The sequence below is a fragment of the Podarcis vaucheri genome (genome assembly GCF_965113315.1).
Source record: "Podarcis vaucheri genome assembly, chromosome: 3".
Taxonomy (NCBI): Eukaryota; Metazoa; Chordata; class Lepidosauria; order Squamata; family Lacertidae; genus Podarcis; species Podarcis vaucheri.
This window is the reverse complement of record NC_138761.1, coordinates 74,237,247-74,257,859: the sequence shown is the minus strand read 5'-3', so window position 1 is coordinate 74,257,859 and position 20,613 is coordinate 74,237,247. Positions and strand designations below refer to the sequence as shown.

At 40.4% G+C, this 20,613-nt stretch overlaps 1 protein-coding gene and 1 long non-coding RNA gene across 9 annotated transcripts in view; one reads left to right on the top strand and one right to left on the bottom strand.

Annotated features, from left to right (window-relative positions):
- The window catches only part of LOC309528948 (uncharacterized protein), a 56,337-nt gene that overhangs the window by 4,046 nt on the left and 31,678 nt on the right, over positions 1–20,613 (top strand). For 5 of the 8 annotated variants that reach the window (XM_082216598.1, XM_082216599.1, XM_082216597.1 and 2 more), the window contains exons 3-21: positions 284–416; positions 1,593–1,665; positions 3,549–3,659; positions 5,424–5,537; positions 6,748–6,942; positions 7,056–7,206; positions 9,499–9,641; positions 10,028–10,180; positions 10,685–10,783; positions 11,272–11,436; positions 12,558–12,670; positions 13,209–13,338; positions 13,435–13,638; positions 14,761–14,953; positions 16,754–16,881; positions 17,608–17,808; positions 17,924–18,045; positions 19,090–19,318; positions 19,923–20,125. In XM_082216598.1, coding sequence (XP_082072724.1) covers positions 289–416; positions 1,593–1,665; positions 3,549–3,659; positions 5,424–5,537; positions 6,748–6,942; positions 7,056–7,206; positions 9,499–9,641; positions 10,028–10,180; positions 10,685–10,783; positions 11,272–11,436; positions 12,558–12,670; positions 13,209–13,338; positions 13,435–13,638; positions 14,761–14,953; positions 16,754–16,881; positions 17,608–17,808; positions 17,924–18,045; positions 19,090–19,318; positions 19,923–20,125 — 2,855 coding nt within the window. In that variant the 5' untranslated portion in view covers positions 284–288. Of the gene's footprint in view, positions 1–283; positions 417–1,592; positions 1,666–3,548; positions 3,660–5,423; positions 5,538–6,747; positions 6,943–7,055; positions 7,207–9,498; positions 9,642–10,027; positions 10,181–10,676; positions 10,784–11,271; positions 11,437–12,557; positions 12,671–13,208; positions 13,339–13,434; positions 13,639–14,760; positions 14,954–16,753; positions 16,882–17,607; positions 17,809–17,923; positions 18,046–19,089; positions 19,319–19,922; positions 20,126–20,613 lie in introns of those variants that run through there. The other 3 variants (XM_082216601.1, XM_082216602.1, XM_082216604.1) reach the window with 3 other exon arrangements.
- LOC309529004 lies at positions 13,156–16,740 on the bottom strand. Its single transcript, XR_014218023.1, has 2 exons — positions 16,435–16,740; positions 13,156–13,332 (listed from the first exon to the last, which is right to left on the bottom strand). It is a non-coding gene; the product is annotated as an uncharacterized lncRNA (long non-coding RNA).

Here is a 20,613-nt window from a genome sequence, read left to right as displayed (position 1 = left end):
AGCTGATAAGCAGCTTAGTGGCTTAGAAAAAAGGGGGGAGGAAAAAAACCCCGCAGGAACTCGCAAGACATTTTCGTCTTGCGAAGCAAGCTCATAGGAGATTCGTTTTGCGAAGCACCTCCAAAACGGAAAACTCTTTCGTCTAGCAAGTTTTCCGTCTTGCGAGGCATTCGTCTTGCGGGGCACCACTGTATTGCAATTCATATTTATGTACACTTTAGGAAATCTGTGGCTCTATAGCCGTGCTAAGTTACTAACCAATATTCCCTTTTTGTGAATCAAGGCAAAATGGATGAAATTTACAAGATCTCTTCCACTGAGAGGGTCCAGCAGGTGGAAAAGGAACTAGCTGTACAGCTGGAAGAACTAAAGACAGAAATAGAGGGAAATGGGGATCTGCAGGGGACACGGTACTGGTAAAGAGAACTATTTTCCTCAGACAGAAACATGGTTCTAGTGTAAATGAACTGCTCTGTTTCAATGCAACTCCCATGCATTTAACTGTTTGTTAATTGCAAGAGTAGATGCCTATCTTTTACTATAATAACTATTATTTTATGTATTAAATTTATTAGTTGTTTGTTTGCTACCGCAACACAAAGCAACTCACGGTGTTTTAAGCAAACACATGCATACATTAAAACCAGCATAAAAAACTGAATTGTTATTTTAGCTTCATGATAAAGTCTCAATTAAAATAAATAAATAAAGATTCAATTTAAAAAAACAACAACTAGAAACAACCCACCCACACAAGAAGATAATAGATAATTAAAAGCCAAAGCCCTAACGAAATGTTTTTGCCCAGCACCTAAAAACCATGTCAGCAGGTAAGCCTCTCTGAGGAGAGCATTCCCCAAGCAAAGAACTACCACTGAAAAGGCTCATACACCAGTCGCCACTCTCAAGACCTTCCATGGAAGGGGGCACACAAAGAAGGACTTGAGATGATGATTGCAGCATCCTGGTCTGTTCATATGTAGCATTTATCATACATTAATTTTACTGTGTGGTGGCTTTCAGCTTTCTCAGGCCCAACCTGTAGCATGGTACTCATTTTCACTTTAGTTTAAAATCCATAAATATTGCTAACTTGGCTTGCTCTTTCTAGTTCTGTCTGCTCTCCTTTCTCAAAGTGTGGGATGAACCACCCATTGAAATTAGGGTGTTGAAAACTGTCACTTTGACTGAATCCTGCTAAACGTTAATGTTTTGTTCAAAATGCATGACTCCATTCAGCACAGGGAACCTCTTCCAAAGGAGATGGCCAGTCAATCTACCCAAATCTAGTTTCTGAGAGCATCTGCTGCATATCCATTCATCCAATATGTATTCTGGTGTGCTGCTTGTGATTTATGAATGTATTAGAAGACCATTTTGCTAAAAGCAGGGATCTGCCAATGGGCAAAAATGAAAGAGTCGTCATGGGCAGGGTGGCAGTGTATTCATAACTACTGCAGGCATAAACTATATGAATTTTACAAGTTTTTCAGATGATTGACTAATGTACTGAATACTAGAACCACACTGTTTTCAAGTATTTTGTTGCTAATTCTACATTTCTCTAAAGGAAATTTGGTAATCTTTCATAGCTCTGTCCCCCTCCCAAAGGATGTTGATTACTTCAGAAGAGAAAGGGAATTGGCGCTGAAGAAATGTTTACAAGTAAGTGATGAAAATGTCAGTGTGAAAATACCCCATTATATAACGTAAAAGTCTCAGAGAAACCAACCTTAGGTAATTCTGCAGTCCTGTGCCTCGTGCTCACCTGTCCTACTAAAGTCAGTGATGCTTGCCTCTGAGTAAGTATGGTTAGGATAAGCCTGAAGTTCAATCTTTTTAGTAAATAATCTGCATTTTATTATTTCAGCCTTTATAGTGTTTACAGGAAAATAAATTGAGGGATACGAGTGCAGTAATAAGCCCAGTGCAGCTTGTAAGAGCATGTAAGACCTTCTTAATCATGTCCCTGCTGTGAAGGGTCTGGATCCATCTGGCACTATTAAAGTGGTGTCTGATGCCCATTGAGACTAGTAGGGTGGAAGGCAGAAGGCCAACAGTAGGTGGAGCCAGAGCCCATGACAACTAATTCTAGATTTGCCCCTATTCATGTCCCTGCTGAGTTCTATAAGGTTTACAATGAGGGCTCATCTGCAATGTCATTTAATTCATCTTGTTCCTTTATTTATTTTTAAGTTAAACGTTTTGCAATAACCATATGACATTCCTACTGAGAGGACGACATCAATGTTTCTTTCCTTAGTGTGAAAACCAGCCTTTTCACTAACCAGTAGTAACATGAAAAGGTTTTTAAAATCCTCTGTTAAAGTAGCACCAGTGGTTGTTTCCCCCACCGAATTTTCACTGTTGCAGCTTGGTTGCAGCCCACCTTTCTGCTGCCTCCACCTTCTCTGCATGACTCCAGTCCTCATTGTTGCTTCTGGGAGTGACCCTGTTTAACTTCCGGCTGGCTGGTGACTGCAGGTGCTGCAGACAGAATGACTTGTGTTTTATTAACCCATCGCTACAACTCACACACTTAATTAGCTCTTTTGGAAAAACCAAATGTGTGCAATATCAGTGGTACTCATAAGTACTACAGCCAGGCAAACAAATAATGAAGGGGGGGGTGGAGACTTGGAAACGCCTTTCCTTCTTTCCTTTCCAGACAGTGTGTGAGAGAGAGACAGGAGCTTTCTTTACTTCCTTCTGTCCTTTCCTCTACTTGTGGGGGGCAGGGGAGAAGAAACAGCACATGTGTTTTGCTGGGTGTGCACGCACATGTGCTGCTGAATAACGAAGGGACAGACTGAAGAGCAGATGGTTGGGAGGTGGGAAGAATAGCTAAAAGAGTACAACACGTGTGGTTCTTGAAGCCCTGCCTCCAGGTGGTTATACATGCACAAAGCAGTCAGACGTGCAGAGGCCGGCAAAGGACAAATCAAAATAGAAAACATGGATTTTCAGGTGCAGTGCAGATGAGTCCCGAGATCAAGCTCAAAGAAGCTGACAGCCAGAGCCACTTTTATGCAAATAAGAAGGCAGGCAGGTGGGGTCTGGTTTGGTGGGGCAGTGCCCCATTTGGCCTAACAGTATGGCCTCCAGTGTTTACTTCAGTAACCTTTTGGATTTTTAAGTCTAGTGGTGTGATAATTAACTAGCAGTGTTTTTTCTTTAATTCAGTAATTAAGTTCTCCCTATCATAGGGACTCAGGATGAAGAATATTAACCGTAGTATGTCCCTTTCCCCATGGGATCACAAACACTCTATTGAACTGAGAAAGGAGAGGGGAAATTCTGGAAAAGGAAATATATTTATGATCTCAATCAACCTTTCTAGGGTCTTCATCTTAATCTAACACGGTGCTCTTAACCCCCTGTCGGTTATGGGCCCTTTGAAATTCTGATAAAAGCTTTGGACTCCCTTCTCAGAATAATATGTGTGTGTGTTTTTGACATGTGTAGAACTCAGCTGCTGCACCTAGGGTGTCTTGCACGTACAGAACTTAATTTCAGAGCAAAATTATTTTTCTGTCCTTCATTTACAGGTAGCAGAGGCAAAGCCTCTTGTAATTCAGGCTGATCTCATGCAGAGGGAGCTAGAGATCTGTCTAAAAAGAGAATATACATTTGAAAGCTTACCTTTGTTACTGCACCAGGTAATATTTGTCATGTTTGTGATCTGAAGACTCATTTGGCATTTATCAGTGTGAATTTGCTATCATGGGCAAACATGAAATGAAACTTTACACAGCTATGTCTGTGAATAAAAATAGGTGCCTTTACATTGATTTTTTTTTTTTTTACGAACACTACAACCAATATTTAGTATGCTCACAAGTTGGTTTTCACTGTGGCAGCAGCAGCACAAGGAATATCCTGTACATCTGATGGCAAGGGCATAGTTTCATTCAGCTGACTGCTTATCAAATGCCAGGAATAATCAATTGATAATTCCCAGGTAGGAGTTAATGACTAGAATCATAGAATCATAGAATTGGAAGAGACCACAAGGGCCATCGAGTCCAACCCCCTGCCAAGCAGGAAACACCATCAGAGCACTCCTGACATATGGTTGTCAGGCCTCTGCTTAAAGACCTCCAAAGAAAGAGACTCCACCACAAGGACTAAGGATGTTTCCCCTTAATTATCAGTCAATTTGCAGGGTGTGGTCTATGATCATTGCTCTGCAAGCTGTTCTGTGTGGCAGAAAAGAAGGCAGTTACTCTGCATTGTGCAAAGAGCCACCGAAAGAGAGAGATTTGAGAGACTTTAGTTTGATTTAGCTTTAAAAAGGGCAGGTTCCAAACAGCTGCTTAGCCTTGTGACTTCTGTGCTTTGGGGATCTGATACAGGATTAGTATCTGCCTAAAGTAGGATTCTGTTGGCTTCCGTTGTGCTCTGCTTATATTATATGTAAACAGATCACAAGCCTCCAGTGTGCTGCTTTCCCTGTCATCCAGAGGAAACCAGTGCAGCCCCAGGCTTCTTGCTTTACTGAGAAGCAAGGAGAGCATAACAGCAGCAGAGCAAGAGTGATTGCTACTTTACATGATACAAAATATGATTATATGTGTTCTTCCCCACAGAAGTTGTACAGGGGAGCAGGAGAATATGGGCCAAGTTCCACATAATTACTTTGACTGGGGGTGGGGAACCTCAGGCCCAGTGGCCCTCAGGCCCGTTGCAAATATTTGGGGTCCACCCCCAGGCCACATCCTCTCTCTGAAGGCCATGCCCTCCCTGACCCTGACTCTTGAACAGTGATAGTTTTCTAGAAAAAATGCCAGAATGTGCCACAAACACCTCCCTTGTTCTGTTGGAACCCACCTGAGAGGTGCTGGAACTGAGTTCCGGTGAGTTCCAGCTGAAAGAAGCCCTGTTCTTGAACTGTGAATGTGTCTGTTGCCTGTGGGATGGAGAGGAGAAACTTCTGAATTGTGTGTGTCCATAACATATCCTACTATACAAAGGTAATAATAATATCCATTGCTCCACCCATTTTTTACCTCCGGCATGTGGCCTCTGGATGGTTGCAAATAGTGGCCCTTGGTCTAAAAAAGATTCCTGACCCCTGACCCAGGTGTTACTTTGGACTCATTCTAGTGCACTGGAATGTTTTGCTTTGCCCCATTTGGACAGATGATTCCATATTGCATCCTGTTTTTCAAACGCCTCTCCATTCCTTTCCTTTTCAGTATTTTGCATGTGCTAATAAAAGAGGCTTATCAGTACGTCACTACTCCCTGATACGCACTTGGGTCTGGCCATTTCCTTGAAGGAAATTAGTTTTGACAACTCAAAACCTTTCATAAATTCCAGCACCTATAAATCTATAACAATATACAGTATACAAATAAAAGTACCGTATTCTGGAAACAATGCCACTGTGTTTTTTATAAAATCTGTTGCTTTTTGTATAGTTTTTTACAGAGAGAATCACGCAGCTGGTCCAAAGCAAATATTTACACATGCTTAGATGGAAGAGATTTTGTCAGCACAGCAGTGTTATTGAGCAATTCTATCCTTTGTACCAGGTATGCTAATCTCATAGTGCCACAGATGCTAAAAATAGAATCATAGATTTGTTGAGTTGGAATAGGAACATGGGTTTTCCTCCCAGGTGTGTAATAAAAGCTCAGCTGTGTGTTTGGCTTGATTTCCTTTGCATGTAGGGGACAGAACTGTAAATATGTACATACGGTTGAATCCAACTAAGTCCTGCTTGGAAATAGACCCCTTAAAATCAACAGATGCAACTGACTTAATCCCATTGGGTCTACTCTGAATATGCATGGATACAACCCATTGTTTTCTTTCTGTATAAATGAATTTCACCTTATAATGCTCAGTTAACGTTATGTGCAATATTATGTGCCTTGTACATAATTAATGATAATGGGCAGCATCCAGTTGTGACAGGCCTCTATGGCAACCTCATTCTCAGTGTGTAGCTCAAAACCCAGATCCAGTGGCTATCGTGCACTTGCAAAAAGATGCTGCCTAGCCCCTGTTGCAATATTATCCTTACACTTGGTCATAATAAAGCATGTGCACTGCTGCTTGCACAGCAATGGCAACTCTCAAACACTTTGAGCTAATGTGAATTTCAATTAATAATAATAATAATAATAATAATAATAATAATAATAATAATGGTACTGCTGCTTCATCAAGGAATAAAAGTTTCCCTGTTTGTAGAAAACAAGACTGTGAAAACCTTTTCCCCTGCTATGCTAATTTTCTATGTGCAGGAACTGTACATAGTAACTATTACAAATAGGAGATTTGGTACCCTGATAATCTGAAGTGCCAAAGTCTATGGAAGTTATACCATAAGTGTCTCTTCCATGTGTAAATCAGTTTTAATATTGAAAACCAGAGGCTCAGGGGACTGTTAAAAGGACATGGACCATATCAGCAATGCCAGTTATTAAGATGTCAGCAGCCTGTGGTGGTTTTGAAGATGTCTATTAAAAGAGTCTTGTGTTCTCAATATTTCTTGGTGCATGGACCTCCATACAGTGAAAAGCTCTGAAGACTTTTTTTTTAATTAAAAAACCCTTTCCAAAACATTGTTTTTCAGATTTTATCTAGAGGACTACATTCCCCCCCCCCGCCCCCACAAATGGCACATTCCTGTTCTTGATTTGAGACTTCTGAGGAGGGAAAGGCTAAAGCAAGGATGTTCTAGATAATTAATTAATCTTTCTGAGAAAATAATGTCTCTTCTCTCTATCTCCCTAGAAACAAGTGGCTCATATTATGCAGGAGTACAATGACGCTGTTCAAAGGGCAGCAAGATTGTCAAGTGCCCGGGAGAACTTCCTGGCAGGAAAGGAAAATCCTACAAATTTAGTGACCCAAGAAGACCTGGCTATTTACACACAGTGGCTAGTATGTCACCTGCACTCACTTAAGACCATCCATAACTACCTTCAGGTGAGTTGACAATTATAGACTGTAAAAATGAATAACTTAATTATGGAACCTTTGGGTCCCACTTGTGCTTTCAATACAAACACTAAATACAAAATATGTGTTCCTCTCTGTAGGTACTCCAGTACTTGCCTGTCTCTCATAGAATGGAGATTAACAGACATCCTGTCTGGGGTGATGGTGATAAATTCAAAGCTGTTGGCAAAACTGTATATTTGTCTCCCAGTATCCAGCTCTCTATTCACCCTGACACATCAGCAACAGATGGTAAGAAGGAATTACCCTCACTTGCCTTAGGGCCTCACTGTACAATACAGCAATATGGCATTAGTTTGCAGTTGTTGCATGTGGTCTGTCTTCCCCAAGTTTCCCTTCTGTTGTTGGGATATTGCATTTTCGAAGCATGCAAACTGTTACATTGATGCTGAGGGAAATACAGAGTACTCCCCATTTGTTTTCTGTTCATTGCTAATTACGTGCGGTGTGTGGAATTGAGCTGTGCAAGCATCACAGTCTCCTATCAGAGACAAAGGAGACGGGCCATATCTCAGTAGTAGACCACCTGCTTTGGATGCCAATGGGTCTTGGGTTCTGCCCTTGGCAGGGGTGCCTGTCCCATTTCACCACCTGAGGTGAAATGAGAAGATATCCCACAGCTGCTGAAGCCTCACTTACTGGGGTTGTGCAGTGACAGCTTCTGTTAAAGTCTTATGAGATCTTGCAGAGTTCTCACAAGATCACACCACGACACAGAATTCCTGAGGCAGCTGCTTTAGTCTGCCTTATGGGCAGGTTGTCCCTGGCCCTCTGCATCTTCAGGTAAGACTGGGAAGGACAAACCCTGTCAGAAATCCTGAAGAACCACTGCTAGTCAGTGCAAACGATACTGAGCTAAGATGAATCAATGACCTGACTCAGTATAAGGCAGTATAAGTTTCCTGTAATCCTACTTCTACAATTTGAGCATTAACAAGGGCATACCATACAGTCCTTCCACTCTCTCAACCTTTTAATCTAAGCAAAGGCCATTTCAGGATAGCAGCCAGGTGGGGATATGCAGATATACGCAGACAACATATGGGCATTTATTCTGAAAGGAAATGAACTTTTATGGAGACAGAAAGTTAATCACGATGATTTGCTTCTTTGCTGTTTACTTTCAGTGACGCGTTGTCCAGGAACATTTGTTTTATAGTGTTATATTAAATAAGGTCTCCAACTCAGTCCGCTTTATAGATCTAAGCTTGATAGATTAAACAGAAAATTGATTAAGCAAAACATTAAAAGCTAAGATAGAGCCAAGTGTAGAACAGGGACACAGATGGCCCATTACTGCCAAGCAGTGAGATAACAAATTAGATTACATATAACTCTACAGATCCTCAGGAGCCTTATTGAACTTTAGCAAGTTGTTGCATGGTGATTAAAATTCTTGGTGTTTCAATGTGCTGCTGTACAAAGGACACTTGTGTGGTATAGTTATATCTGGGATTCATAGTATAACTTGGAAGAAGTTTATCATCAGAAACAAAAGGATACCTTGAAGGGCTGCTGCAAAAGTCTTGAAAGCACAAGACAGAAGCTGGTTACTAGTTTTCAAGCTGTATTAGTACTGTTTGAAATTGAGCTCAACAAGAACACTTAATAAGGAACTGAGGCTTATGGTGCAACCCAAAATAAGTGTTGACTCACCAAATATCTTAATAGCAGGAGGCTCTGCTGTTCAAGAGTAACCATTTTGTGTTATGACCCCAGAAGACAGATTACAAATATGGAATTTGGGGTGTGCATCTCACAATAATCTGTTGAGCCACCACAAAATACACCCACATGTTTAGAGGAGTGTCCTCTATGAGGTTAAATAGAGTCATAGCAGTCCCAACACTTAGCACAAGACACTGACAGCTGTGTAGGTTCATGTTAATAACTGCCAATATAGGTAGAAGTATAAGGAACAGGGGGTATGCATCTCTCTGCAAGCGCTGGTCCACACCAAATCATAAACCCACATATCCAGAAGATAGCATAGAAGTGTCTGGCCCAATGCTTCATTTTGATATGATATACTGTCATACATGGTAACATTGTCATCTGGGGTTATCATGTGCTAATGAATATTGTACATAAATGTTGTGATGGTTCATAATTGTGGTGGTTCTTGAATGGGAGAGCTTTCCAGTTAGGGAAGATGGGCCAAAGCTTACTTTGGAATGCAGGGGCATATAAATCTCAGTTCTTTTAAGTCGTTCTATTGAACTCTGTTTCAAACTGTCAGGTAAATAAAAAATTGGGAGCTCATGCCGCCAAGACTTTTGCAGCAGCCCAACTATATTTACATCCTTTTATTTGTGATTTTAGGCTTACAACCTGGCCATTCAAAAGGCTGGCCATATACTTTTCCACCGCTCCAGTCTTCCTCTGTGGCCTACTGTACTTTTAATAGTTTAGGGGTGGGTGGGTGTGATATTGTATATATATAATGATGCACCTGAAGGCAACTTGGCAGCATTACAAAGTTTGTTTTATGCATCTTTTCAGTTTATTCTTGCCCTCTTATAGGATTCCAAACCACACTTCCCCAACACACTGCAGAAATTGAGGAACTAAAGCCTCAAATCAAACTTTTACTTTCTAAATTTCGTATCAACTATGATGTGGAAGACCTGAAGCATTCTGCTGATGAGATGGAACTTTTTTCTATGGTAATTTAATGGTGGCTCTTATATTACTGTATATAATATGTATACTGATGTGGTCCCTCTCCTCCCGCTGAAAGTCTATAGCTAAAAAAATAAACAGTTCAACCAATTATTTACTTTGATATCAGCAGAGTTAAGTCTATAATGATCTCCCTTCTGAATTTTTTATGGTCCTCCAAAGTGTAATAATAAGGAATTTGGGGCAAAATCCAGAGTAATGTAAGTACAATTAAATCCCATTTTAAGTCAATAGAAATTCATTATGATGTTCAGTGAAGCTTAAGTGCATACTACTCCTCTCTTTGAACTATCTAACATATTAAATATTTTGCAGTGCTCAGTGGAAACCTATGCTTACTAGTAGGGCATCTTTTTCCTGGGATGCTTAGGTCATGCATGAGTTTAGAAGCATTTTCAGTAAACAACAGACAATGAGAACATTTCCTGTTTATGATGCTGAAACGCCTGGATCAGAAACCTGGGGTACCAGAGACCCCAACATGGCTTTGAAAAAGAGAGCCAACTGGATTCCTTTCATAAAGGTAATAAGACCTGCATTTGGTTGTTCTGATAAATTGTCTGCTCAGGCTAAAATACCTAAATTTCCAGCTTCTCATTAGCAAACCACGTGTACTCATCTTGAGTTGAAGTGGGTTAAATGGTCTCAGTTCAAGGGCCCTTGTCCAGAAACTTGGCATGTGCAGAAATATGATTGGCTGCTACCTTTGACAGAGCTGATTGGATATTTGGACAGAGTAGTGGGGTGCCTGGATTCATCCCTTCCACAAGTGGATAGCACTAAGAGCAGCAAGCAAATGGTAAGATCTTTGCACACATTCATTTCTGTTCAACACTGGCACACCTGGATTAAGCCCAAATCTGCTGAGTGCTAGTTTTTTCTTTCATGCAAAGCATCCTTTAGTTCCTGTAAATGCAAATTTGTGCACACAAAACAATTCAGTATGTCCCAATCACCTGTGCTGCATTAGGACAAGGAATGTGTTTTCTTTATGTTCCTTACACATGGTTTTTTTACTGACAAGCAGATTAAACCTCACCAAGATCCATGGCAGCAAAAAATATTCAGGAAACTGGAGCATCGGAAGGTTGATGAACTGCTGCAGATTCAGTCAAAATTTTTAGAGGTAATAAAAACTGCTGAGTAACTGTTTCTCCACTCCCCACGTCCATTTTTTTTTTGCATTTCAAGGTTCTTGGTATATTTCTAACTTGTATCCACTTCTATCAAACCTGTCTCCAATTTGTGTGATATGTAGCAGGTTTACGTCAAATTATTTATTTTTAATTTAAGTGAATCAAAACCCTTTTGGGTATTTCAGGATGAAGTTTTTTAAAAATCTACACTCAATAACAGGAAAGAATTCCACAGTCAGTGATTCCAAAGACTGTTTTTACTCAGGACACCATGAACTTTCATTTTCACATTTTGTCTTTGCGATTTATAGTGGGGTGGTGTTGTTTTTTTAAGTACTCTTAAGTTATGTCTAAACTTATTTGCCATTCCTTGAAATTTCAAATCACTCAGCTGGATCCAGACAAAGTTAGTCTATATTATCTGAACTGTGGCTTCTGGTTTTGCTAAAAGTCAAAATATGTTGCTGTGACAAACTAGGTTTCCAATCCAGAACAGGTGATGGAGGTTCTTCAGGAGCAAGCATCTGCAGTGCTAGAGCCAAGATCAATGACATCGGCTTTTAGTACTTTTACACCTTCTTTTAATTCACAACAATATGATCAAATCTGGAACAAGATTTACCACAACTCCAGATTCCATCAGGTAAATATGCAGAAGATTTTATAAACTGAAATTTGTGTAGGTAGAGATTGTGTACATTTTCTTTTGGAATGAATTTTGTTACTTTTGAAGAGGATCCTCCAATTCAGGGTAAGTTTTAATATTATGTGACAACTGAGCTCCCATTTGACTACCGCGTATTTACGAAACTGCTGTCCTTGCTTTATTTTGTGATGACTTGCATTTTGCTTCATAATAGTTGGAACTGATAAAATGCCACCACCGCATTCTTGCCTTTTTATTACTTCAGGCAAGCGGGCGACAATATGAGTCATGACAATAAGATTATCACTCCGTGGGGTTGGTTTCATGAAAGTTGAGAGCATCGTTTAGGATGCATGTCTGACTAATATCTCAAATGGAGTCTTGGAAGGTCTGTGTTCCAAAATACAACCCCACCACCACCAGTTACTTCTTTGTTTGTTGGTGACTTTGGCAGTGTAAGAGATTCTCAGTCTGCTTTGAAGTTGATAATGGTTTGTGAAAATCCAAAAAGGAACATAGTACTTTTGTTAGAATAGACTAAAAATCACAGAGCAGTGTGCTAACTTTTGAATAGATAATAGGGTGGCAGTCAACAAAGCGCAAGGATTAATAATCGCACAATAGTGTTTCTCTCCCTTTCCTTCCCTATGTGTGCCATGTGAAATCCCAAAATATGTTTGGAGGTTGGGGAGAAATCCAGAATACATTTTGCGGGGGGCGGGAGTGCAGGAAGAGAAATGGAGGAGGATGTTCCATTGCGTAAGAAGAATCCTTGTGCTGGTGAAACATTGTCCTTAGTCCTGTGTTGAATACAATTCAGAATGTGTGACAGAGGGATCCCACCCACCTCCTTGGAAAATAATGGAATAGAATGGAGAAATCTGCTTGGTACTTCTTTTTTGTAGTCCTTAGTAGGTAGCAAAGGTTGATCTCTTGGTCACCATATATTGCTGCTGTACTTGCCATTTTGATGGGTCACAAGTTGCACAAGCAACAAGAGAACCAGTGGGCTATGATGTAATGATTCCTTTGTTCATAATTTTATAGTTACAAAAATCTTGAAAACGAAAACTTTTGTGTGTGCTTGTCTATAATAACTAGCCCTTAAATATGGACAGGAGCAAACCAGTGATGGTGTTGATAATCCTATCGTGGCAACTGGAGAGAAGGAAATGAGACACTCCAACTTTAACAAGACCTCCACTTTTTCAAGAAAGAAAAAAGACACAAGGTGAAATGAATATGTGTGATGCTTATGTTTAATGCTAAAAATGAATGGGCTGTACCAAAGCTGTCAAAACACAAATGGAAGGGCAGCTTCTCAAATTGCCCTGTCTCCTTTCCAGTGTTGGGCAAGCACTTACCCAACTTACTTCCTGGGAAGGAAGCACTTACTTCCTGGGAAGGGAGTGGGAGGGCTCTAGGACCCTGGCAGAGCCTCACACCTCTTTCCCAAAGCTTGGTTTAAGGCGGTACCACAAGGATTGGGGGGAGGGCGTCAAATGGCCTCGCACTGGGCAGCATATTATCAAGGTCCACCCCTGCATATGTGTACTCACTGGCACCACCTTAAATGTGATTGCACTAACACATTCCTGGGCCTTCTAAATGTTGTTCTGTTCTGGAGGTTTCCATGTGAGTGATTACAGTAGGAGCTTTACCTCCTAGAAAGCAAATATAAAGAGATTATGCAATTTAGATGTAACTGAGAATCTCTTTGAGGAACAGTAATTTAATTAAATTTCTCCTTCTTGGGAAAAAAAATGTAGTTACACAACGACCTTGCAGCTGCTGGGGTTAGATGAGGACATGGAGGCCGACAGCAAGGGGCTTCCCATGAGGAAAGGAGCCTACTTATCTCTCCTCCTTTTGCGTCACTTGCAAATCCGAGAGCTGCAGGTAAAAAGAAAAATCACATTCAAATGTTCATATTATGCAAGACTGTACATAATAAGCCTTATTTTTATTTCATCGTAACCGTCTCATTTGTACTAGAGAATTTGTTTGGGCATCCTCAACTACTTCAGATCTGTTGAAAGAACCCTAACCATCAGCACCTCGGGTCTTGCCTTGAGTGCCGGCCATCTGGTCCCCACTGCTGAAGATTCCTGTCGGGTAAATGCAGCCAAAGGGGGCAGAGGTGCCTATGGCGGTCTTGGTTCACACCCCTATGTGCATTACACACCAGCTGACTATAAGGTGAGGCATTTGGGTACTTTGTAAAATAGCTTCATAGAAAGACACATGAATAAAATAGGTGTGGCACCAAGGTCAACGGGTGCTCCAGCTGACCTTGAATGCAGAAGGGCCCTGGTTCAATCCCTGCCACTTCCAGCTCCCTGGAGAATTGCTTAGTGTAAGGCAGCTTCATATATATATGGAGTAGGTCCTGCATGTTAGAGGATATAGCGTATGGGGGCATTTAGGGGAATCCCCAGTCTCCTTACAACCCCAGCTCTATTTATGACAAGCTGTATTTACCCAAGCTGATGAAGTGCAGGTCATAAAATCAAAGCCATATGCCTTATGCGGAAACGCATTTGAGTGTTCCACATCTGACACAGAGTTATAGATTTCTTATCTCTGTTCAAAGGTCGAAGCAGACAAATTAACATTAGGCATATGCCTTCGTTGTATTGCTTTCAATGCCAGCTAAAGCCTTTTTTGGTTAGCCAGGCTACCCTGTTATGTAATTTTCTGGTGCACATTTGCTTTTCAAACTTTCTTTTTCAATTGAAAAATAATTTTATTCAATCTACTGTTTTTGTCTGTTTTTATTGCTATTGTTAAATGGCTATTTTATACCATTTTATGTAAACTACTTATGGAGGGTGTTTTTAAAATTAAGTTGTGTATAAATTTCACTAACTAAATAAATGCAGCAAACACATGCACAAAGTCTCCCTCCTGTACACTGCAGCCTCCCCCATTACTAGAATTCCTACCCTAATCGTGTATTTTCAGAAGTGCCCCATGGATCTCATTGGAACTTGCTCAACAGCAAGCATGCTTAGTCTTGCAGCCTTAAAGCAATCTGTTCTATGGATGGGTCAGACTTTTAACATTCAAAATCTGCCTTCAGCTTGAAATTCACAAAAGATACACTGCTTCCACTCCTAAATCTCATTGCCAATTAGAACTGAATCTTCCTCCTCAAGTTTACAGCAGGTCAAACTCTTCCATACCTTTACAAAACTCTTGAATGTTACACACACACGTGTATGTACGTATGCCCACATGCCCACATGTATTCACTGTTTTATTTGGTACTTCTAATATAGGCTTCATCATGTATTTATTTTTAATCTGTCCCTGGCACAGGTTCACAGTGTGCAGTTTATGGAGTTTGCAGAGGTAGAAAACCATGATGATTTTTACACCACAGAAGACATGTATGTTCACACCCAGGATCAGCGAGGGGCTTTTGTGATGTACGATGTAGCCCTCCAGGACCTGAAAGAGCTAGAAAAGCAGCTTTTGCTTGTGGCAACCCAGTACATTGAGGCAGAGAAAGGTAAGAATCAGCACAGTTTGGTACACTTCTGCAAATGAGAAGGACAGAGAGGGGGGAAAGGAGCACAAATGGGAATGATCATTCACAAGGATGATCACCAGCCCAAAAGTTGGTATCCCAAAATCTCGGCCAGGGTGCCTGACTTTGTTTATAGCAAGCTGTTTATTGTCAGCTACTGAGCCAGCCTAGCAGAGTGGGACTCTGGACTGTTTTCATATGGTTGTGTGAAATGTTGAGACCTGTGAGGAAATCAAAAAGTTCTGGGAAACCATTTACAATGAACTAAAAAAAATATTTAAATATACCTTCACAAAAAAACCTGAGGCCTTCCTTTTGGGGATAATTGGAGAAGAAATTAAAAAGGAAGACCAAACACTTTCCCAATACGCAACAGTGGCTGCTAGAACACTAATAGCACAAAACTGGAAGACATCCAAAATCCCAACTGTAAGTGATTGGCAAACTAAATTATTTGAATATATAGAATTGGCAAAAATGACACAGAAAATAAGAAACCAAAAAGGTACAAAGTTTAATAATGAATGGAATAAATGTATGACATATATTGAAACAGATGTAAAAAAATTAAAAATCACAGTAGGCTCGATATAGCGCCCGCGACATAAAGAGATTTAAGAAAGTGAAACTGCAGATAGGAAACCTTTTGTAACATATTCCAAAATCGAGCTGAAGGGAAGTCAATTTTTGTTGTGTTACTTAGTTATTGTAAGTTTAATTTGTTGGTACTTTATGATATGCAATGTTTTTCTTTTCTTTTTTGTTCTTTTGTTTTGTCTTTTTTGTTGTTTTAATGTTTGGTGTTGTATAATGAAATGAAACTAATAAAAAGAAATTAAAAAAATAAATGTTGAGGTCTATGTCAGTGTTTCCCAAACTTAGGTCTCCAGCTGTTTTTGGACTAGAACTCCCACCATCCCTAACTAGCAAGACCAAAGACCAGGGATGATGGAAATTGTAGCCCCAAAACAGCTGGAGACCCAAGTTTGGGAAACACTGGTCTGCACCTTTAGGCACCTCATATCACAGTGTATAGTCTATACTTGCTGGACTGGGGCAAGGGACCTTTTTCAAGTAGAGGACTACATTCCCCTGTGGGCAACCTTCCAAGGGCTGAATGTCAGTGGTGGGTGGGGCCAGAGGATGTCACTCTTTTGTGCAGCAAGCTTTTTTCCAGCCAGTGCCAGATTTACGTAGAAGCTAAACAAGCTATAGCTTAGGGCCCCACTCTCTTGGGGGCCCCAAAAAAATTTAAAGGAAAAAAACCTGGATGTACATTTCCAAAATATGAGACGAAAAAACAAATAAAATAAAACCTACATTACAGCAACAGTGTTTCTGTTGTGTAGGCTCCTATGATGTAATTAGGTCCATAAATTACCATATAGCATATAGTCAACACATGAAACAGCGACAATTTGTTGTTGACAAAGGACAGCTGGACATATAAAGGGCCCCATTACCTTCAGTAGCTTAGGGCCTCATCAAACCTAAATCTAGCCCTGTTTCCAGCAATGTAATACCCAGAGGTTTATCACACTCATCTCTCCAGCCTTCATCCAGGCAAGCAGGAGGTATCATTACAGTTCAAATATTCATCTAACCCAGGCAAAAGCACTTAAGAGGCTGTGGAACAAGGTTGGTGGGCTGTGTGTGGCTTGGGAGAGCCCTTGGAGCCAGATAGAGAGCCTTGGAGAGCCGCATTTTGTTAAGTAGGCATTGTTCTTCCTTAGCTTGCTGGTTTCTGTGGAAATGCCTGTTGTGCTGTTTTTCCTTTTCGAGGTCACAAAGCATGCCGTGATTCCAGTTATAGCAACCTCTCAGCCTGGGCTCATGCATCAGTGGATCGATCTGCAGTAATCCTTGACATTTGGACTTGTGAAACAGCTTTCTTAGAAAATAAATGGCAGGTGTATATATATTCCCACATTATTTTTTAAAACCAACCAATCTGAGCTCCTGTTACATTCAATATTTTTTTAAATTAAAATTATTTCTCATCCTTCCAAAGTTGCCTAGAGCTGTCTTTGTGTGTTGGACTATTCAAACCAACTGTACTTGCAAACAGCGATCATTAGCATTTTTGGAATACAGTATTTTATATCCCCCTTACCCCAGTCATCTTATATAGCTCTAATAGCTATAATGGATCTGAAAAACTTAAATTAATTGGTTTGGATATTTTCCAGGCCTATCATAATTCAGAGACTAAAAGTGTGAGATGTGACAAAATCCAAGGCAAGTATCAGACTAATGTTTCATTGATTTTCAGTGGGCTTACTCTAAGTATCACTTTAATCTGAATGCTCCATTGTTATTAAATGAATATGAAGCTGATTTTTTAAATTATACTCAGGTTTTTATCATCTGAAATGCAGAACTTGCATTACAAAACATTTTATCTTGAAGCATTTTAACTCTCCTGTTCCACAGCCCATCCAGCCCTTCCTTTGTGGAAATTAAGGTTCCTCTTTCCTAAAGTCCCACCCCCAGAATGGCTAAGCCACATAAAACATAGCTGACTAAATTAACAAAGGTGAAATAGGGAAAGTTAACTTTTTTAAAAAAATAGAAATTATCTTTTTTAAATAAAAAAAAAAACCACCTACATATTTTTGCTTTAAATCTATTTTTAGCTTTTGAATACTTACTTTGAAGCATATCAACATGCATTAGATTCAGAAGAAAGATTTGCTTTGGCCCAAGTTGTAACAGACATCATGTACAGACGCCCTCGATTTGATTTCCATCTTGGGTATTTTGTGAACATCTATAAAGATGAGTGTGCTTGCCTTGAGCTTCACCTACAGCTGGTGAGAGGTGTACTGAACAAACAGGTTAGTGGACTCTTTGAGTTATTTATTTATTTATTATTTTTAATCTGTTTTCTTACGTTTATATCCCACCTTTTCTGCTACATGAGGCTTGTGTTTTTATTTATTTGGTTTTTAGATAGATAACCAACGTGAATATAACCACAGGATTTGGCGTGATGGTCCCAAAGGTGGCACCTGTGAATTTGGTTTCCCCCCATATATAATTGCAAAACAATTAATTGCTATTAATAACACCCCGTGAGTAATGTCTGTCTCTCTTTATCATATGATGCAAGTACTGTATTATAAGGGAGCCCATCTTTAACTTGCTCAGTCAGAATCTTCCACAAAAGGTCACACTGTTATCTCCTTGAATTAAAGTGATGTTGGTGCAGATAAGCTAATCAAACTGTAGATGAGTAGCTTTGTTTTGTCAGCTTTCCCACGGACCTACTTTGCACATAATGTTAAGCCAAATGAACAAACATGGCTTTTCCAAATGAAGATTTTATTGACAACATTGCAAAGGGAGGTTTACAAAGGGGTTTCAGCTCCCCAACCACACCCCACATTACTCCTTTAAACTATGGAGGTTTGAAGGAGAAGCAGGAAGGACAGCTGGGAGTGCACCTTCCTCACCAAACCTCCCATCCCACTCCCCATTGACCTTGCCAAACCTCCCCTGAGACCCCTCCACTGTTGAGGGAAGGTCAAGAACATGAGCAACATAGGGGAGAAATATTTTCTCACATTTGTCCCCTCCCGACTAGCAATGGTAGCAAATAGCAGCAGGACGGAAAGGAGATACTCTCTCCTTCACTGCCGCCTCTTCGGTGGCAGCAGCAGGACAAAGAAACAAAGGAGAAAAGGCCTTCCTACCCTTCATCCTGCTGTTGCTGCCACTGCCACTAACAGGAGGAAGGGGTGACTGGTGAGGTGGGCAGTGGCAGCAGAGTATGCTCCCGTCCTGTCCTGCTGCTAACTCACTTGCCTGGTCACCCTGCTCTGCCTGCCTGGGCTGCTCACCTACAGTGCAGTTTGCATGGCTCCCCATGATGACATCCTTCCATTGTCATTATATACTAGAATACAGAATGATTTATAAATGAAGAATAAGTATTTATGCAATTTACATAAAACACTCAGTATGTAAAGGTTTGCATGGAATGTATCAGACTTCAGGTTAGCTTAAACAAAACTATCATTTGTCCTATTAGGCTCTTTGAAAACAAAAGTAATTTCTTGTAATGTAATGATTCTATCCTTTCATGATGCTTTTTAATTTTGTTTTTGTTTTTAAAGTTCGGCTTTGAAGAACATTTATTTGCTCGAGTTCCATCCTTCCCTTGGCCTGGTATCTTTAGTTCCTAAAGCTCTGGGTCATATGCTCCAGGAGTTCCAGCAAAGCTGTAGGCCAAAGACAGCCAGGGAGGCAATTAATCTGGAAAAACATGTACTTCAACTTGCCCTGGACACATGGCTGACCATGGAACAGCCAGATTCTTTCTATGGCTCTCAAATTCAGAAAGATGTACGTATGTCTTCTACATCCTAAATCTGTGGTGATTTTGTCTTGTTTTTAAATAATTCAGGCTATGATATACATTCTTACCTGAAAGTAAGTGCCCTTTTATTTAATGGGACTTACTTTCAAGGAGACAAGCATAGGACTCTACTGTTAGTGATCTCTGTTGCAGACTCTACACATTCATGTCAGTTAAAATGGACTGATCTGTTGATATGGTCTACAAATCTTCTTTCTCTTGTTGACACAGTCAACTAAAAGTTTCAATACAAACTTTTAAGGATTTTATGCTTGTGAGCTGGACAAATTCAATGGCACCCTTGTGATCTAAGGTTAAACACTCACGTATTAGCTAGTAGAGAACAATAACAGTTATCAACCCATCTAGGAGCTCAGAGAAACCCTTATTATTGTTCTTTAGCTTCAATGGAATCTTCTAGCTAATCCCTTTCACCAATACACATAGGCATTCTCTATTTCAGTGTCAATTAAGCCATTATATTTAACAGCCTTAACTTGTCATCTGAACCTGGGCTCGTGGTTTGATAAGACAATTAAGCAACAACATTATTTTTACTGACTGTTGAAAGGAAGTGTATGTCCCCCATAGTTATTCACAGAAGTTCTGGTTGAAGATCCTTGTCTTGTAAGAGAGATTGCTATGTCAGCACTGAAATCAGCAGAAGAGGGAAAGCAGAAACAGGGGAAAGAAAAGCAAGCTTTTATTCTGAACATCTTCTCAAGGCTCCTTGAACTTCTAACCCTCCGCCATCGATTGATAGAGGCAGCAGTAGAAAGTGCACAGCTGCAGAGGTGAAGTAATGGGCACATGGGATGGCAATGCAGGGAGCTATCTTGAAATCCCAATGAAGAAGGATTGAAAGTAATCATTAAGGACTTTTGTGCAGCAAAGTTTTCCCCCCTGCTCTTGGGGTATGTAGGTTAAAATGCATATCCAGTGTGCCATAATATCGGGACTCTTGTTGACGTTTAGGTCTCTCCTCTCGCCAGTCCCTCCAAACCACTATTTCAGGTATGCCGCCTTTATTCCACCAGGATGGGGAACCCCTTTCAGCCCAAGGGCTGCATTCTCTTCTGGGCAACTGTTTGGGACCCACATGCCATTGGTGGGCAGGGCCAGAGCAATGAATGTGAATTTTACCTTTGTAGAATAGGCTAGTTTCCACACCCACCCATCCACTCTTCCATCCAGGCAAGGAAGAAGCACGATCAGAGTTCAAGGACACATTCCAGCCAAGCAAAAACAGTCAAGGAGTGTGTAAAGCATAGCAAGTGTGGGT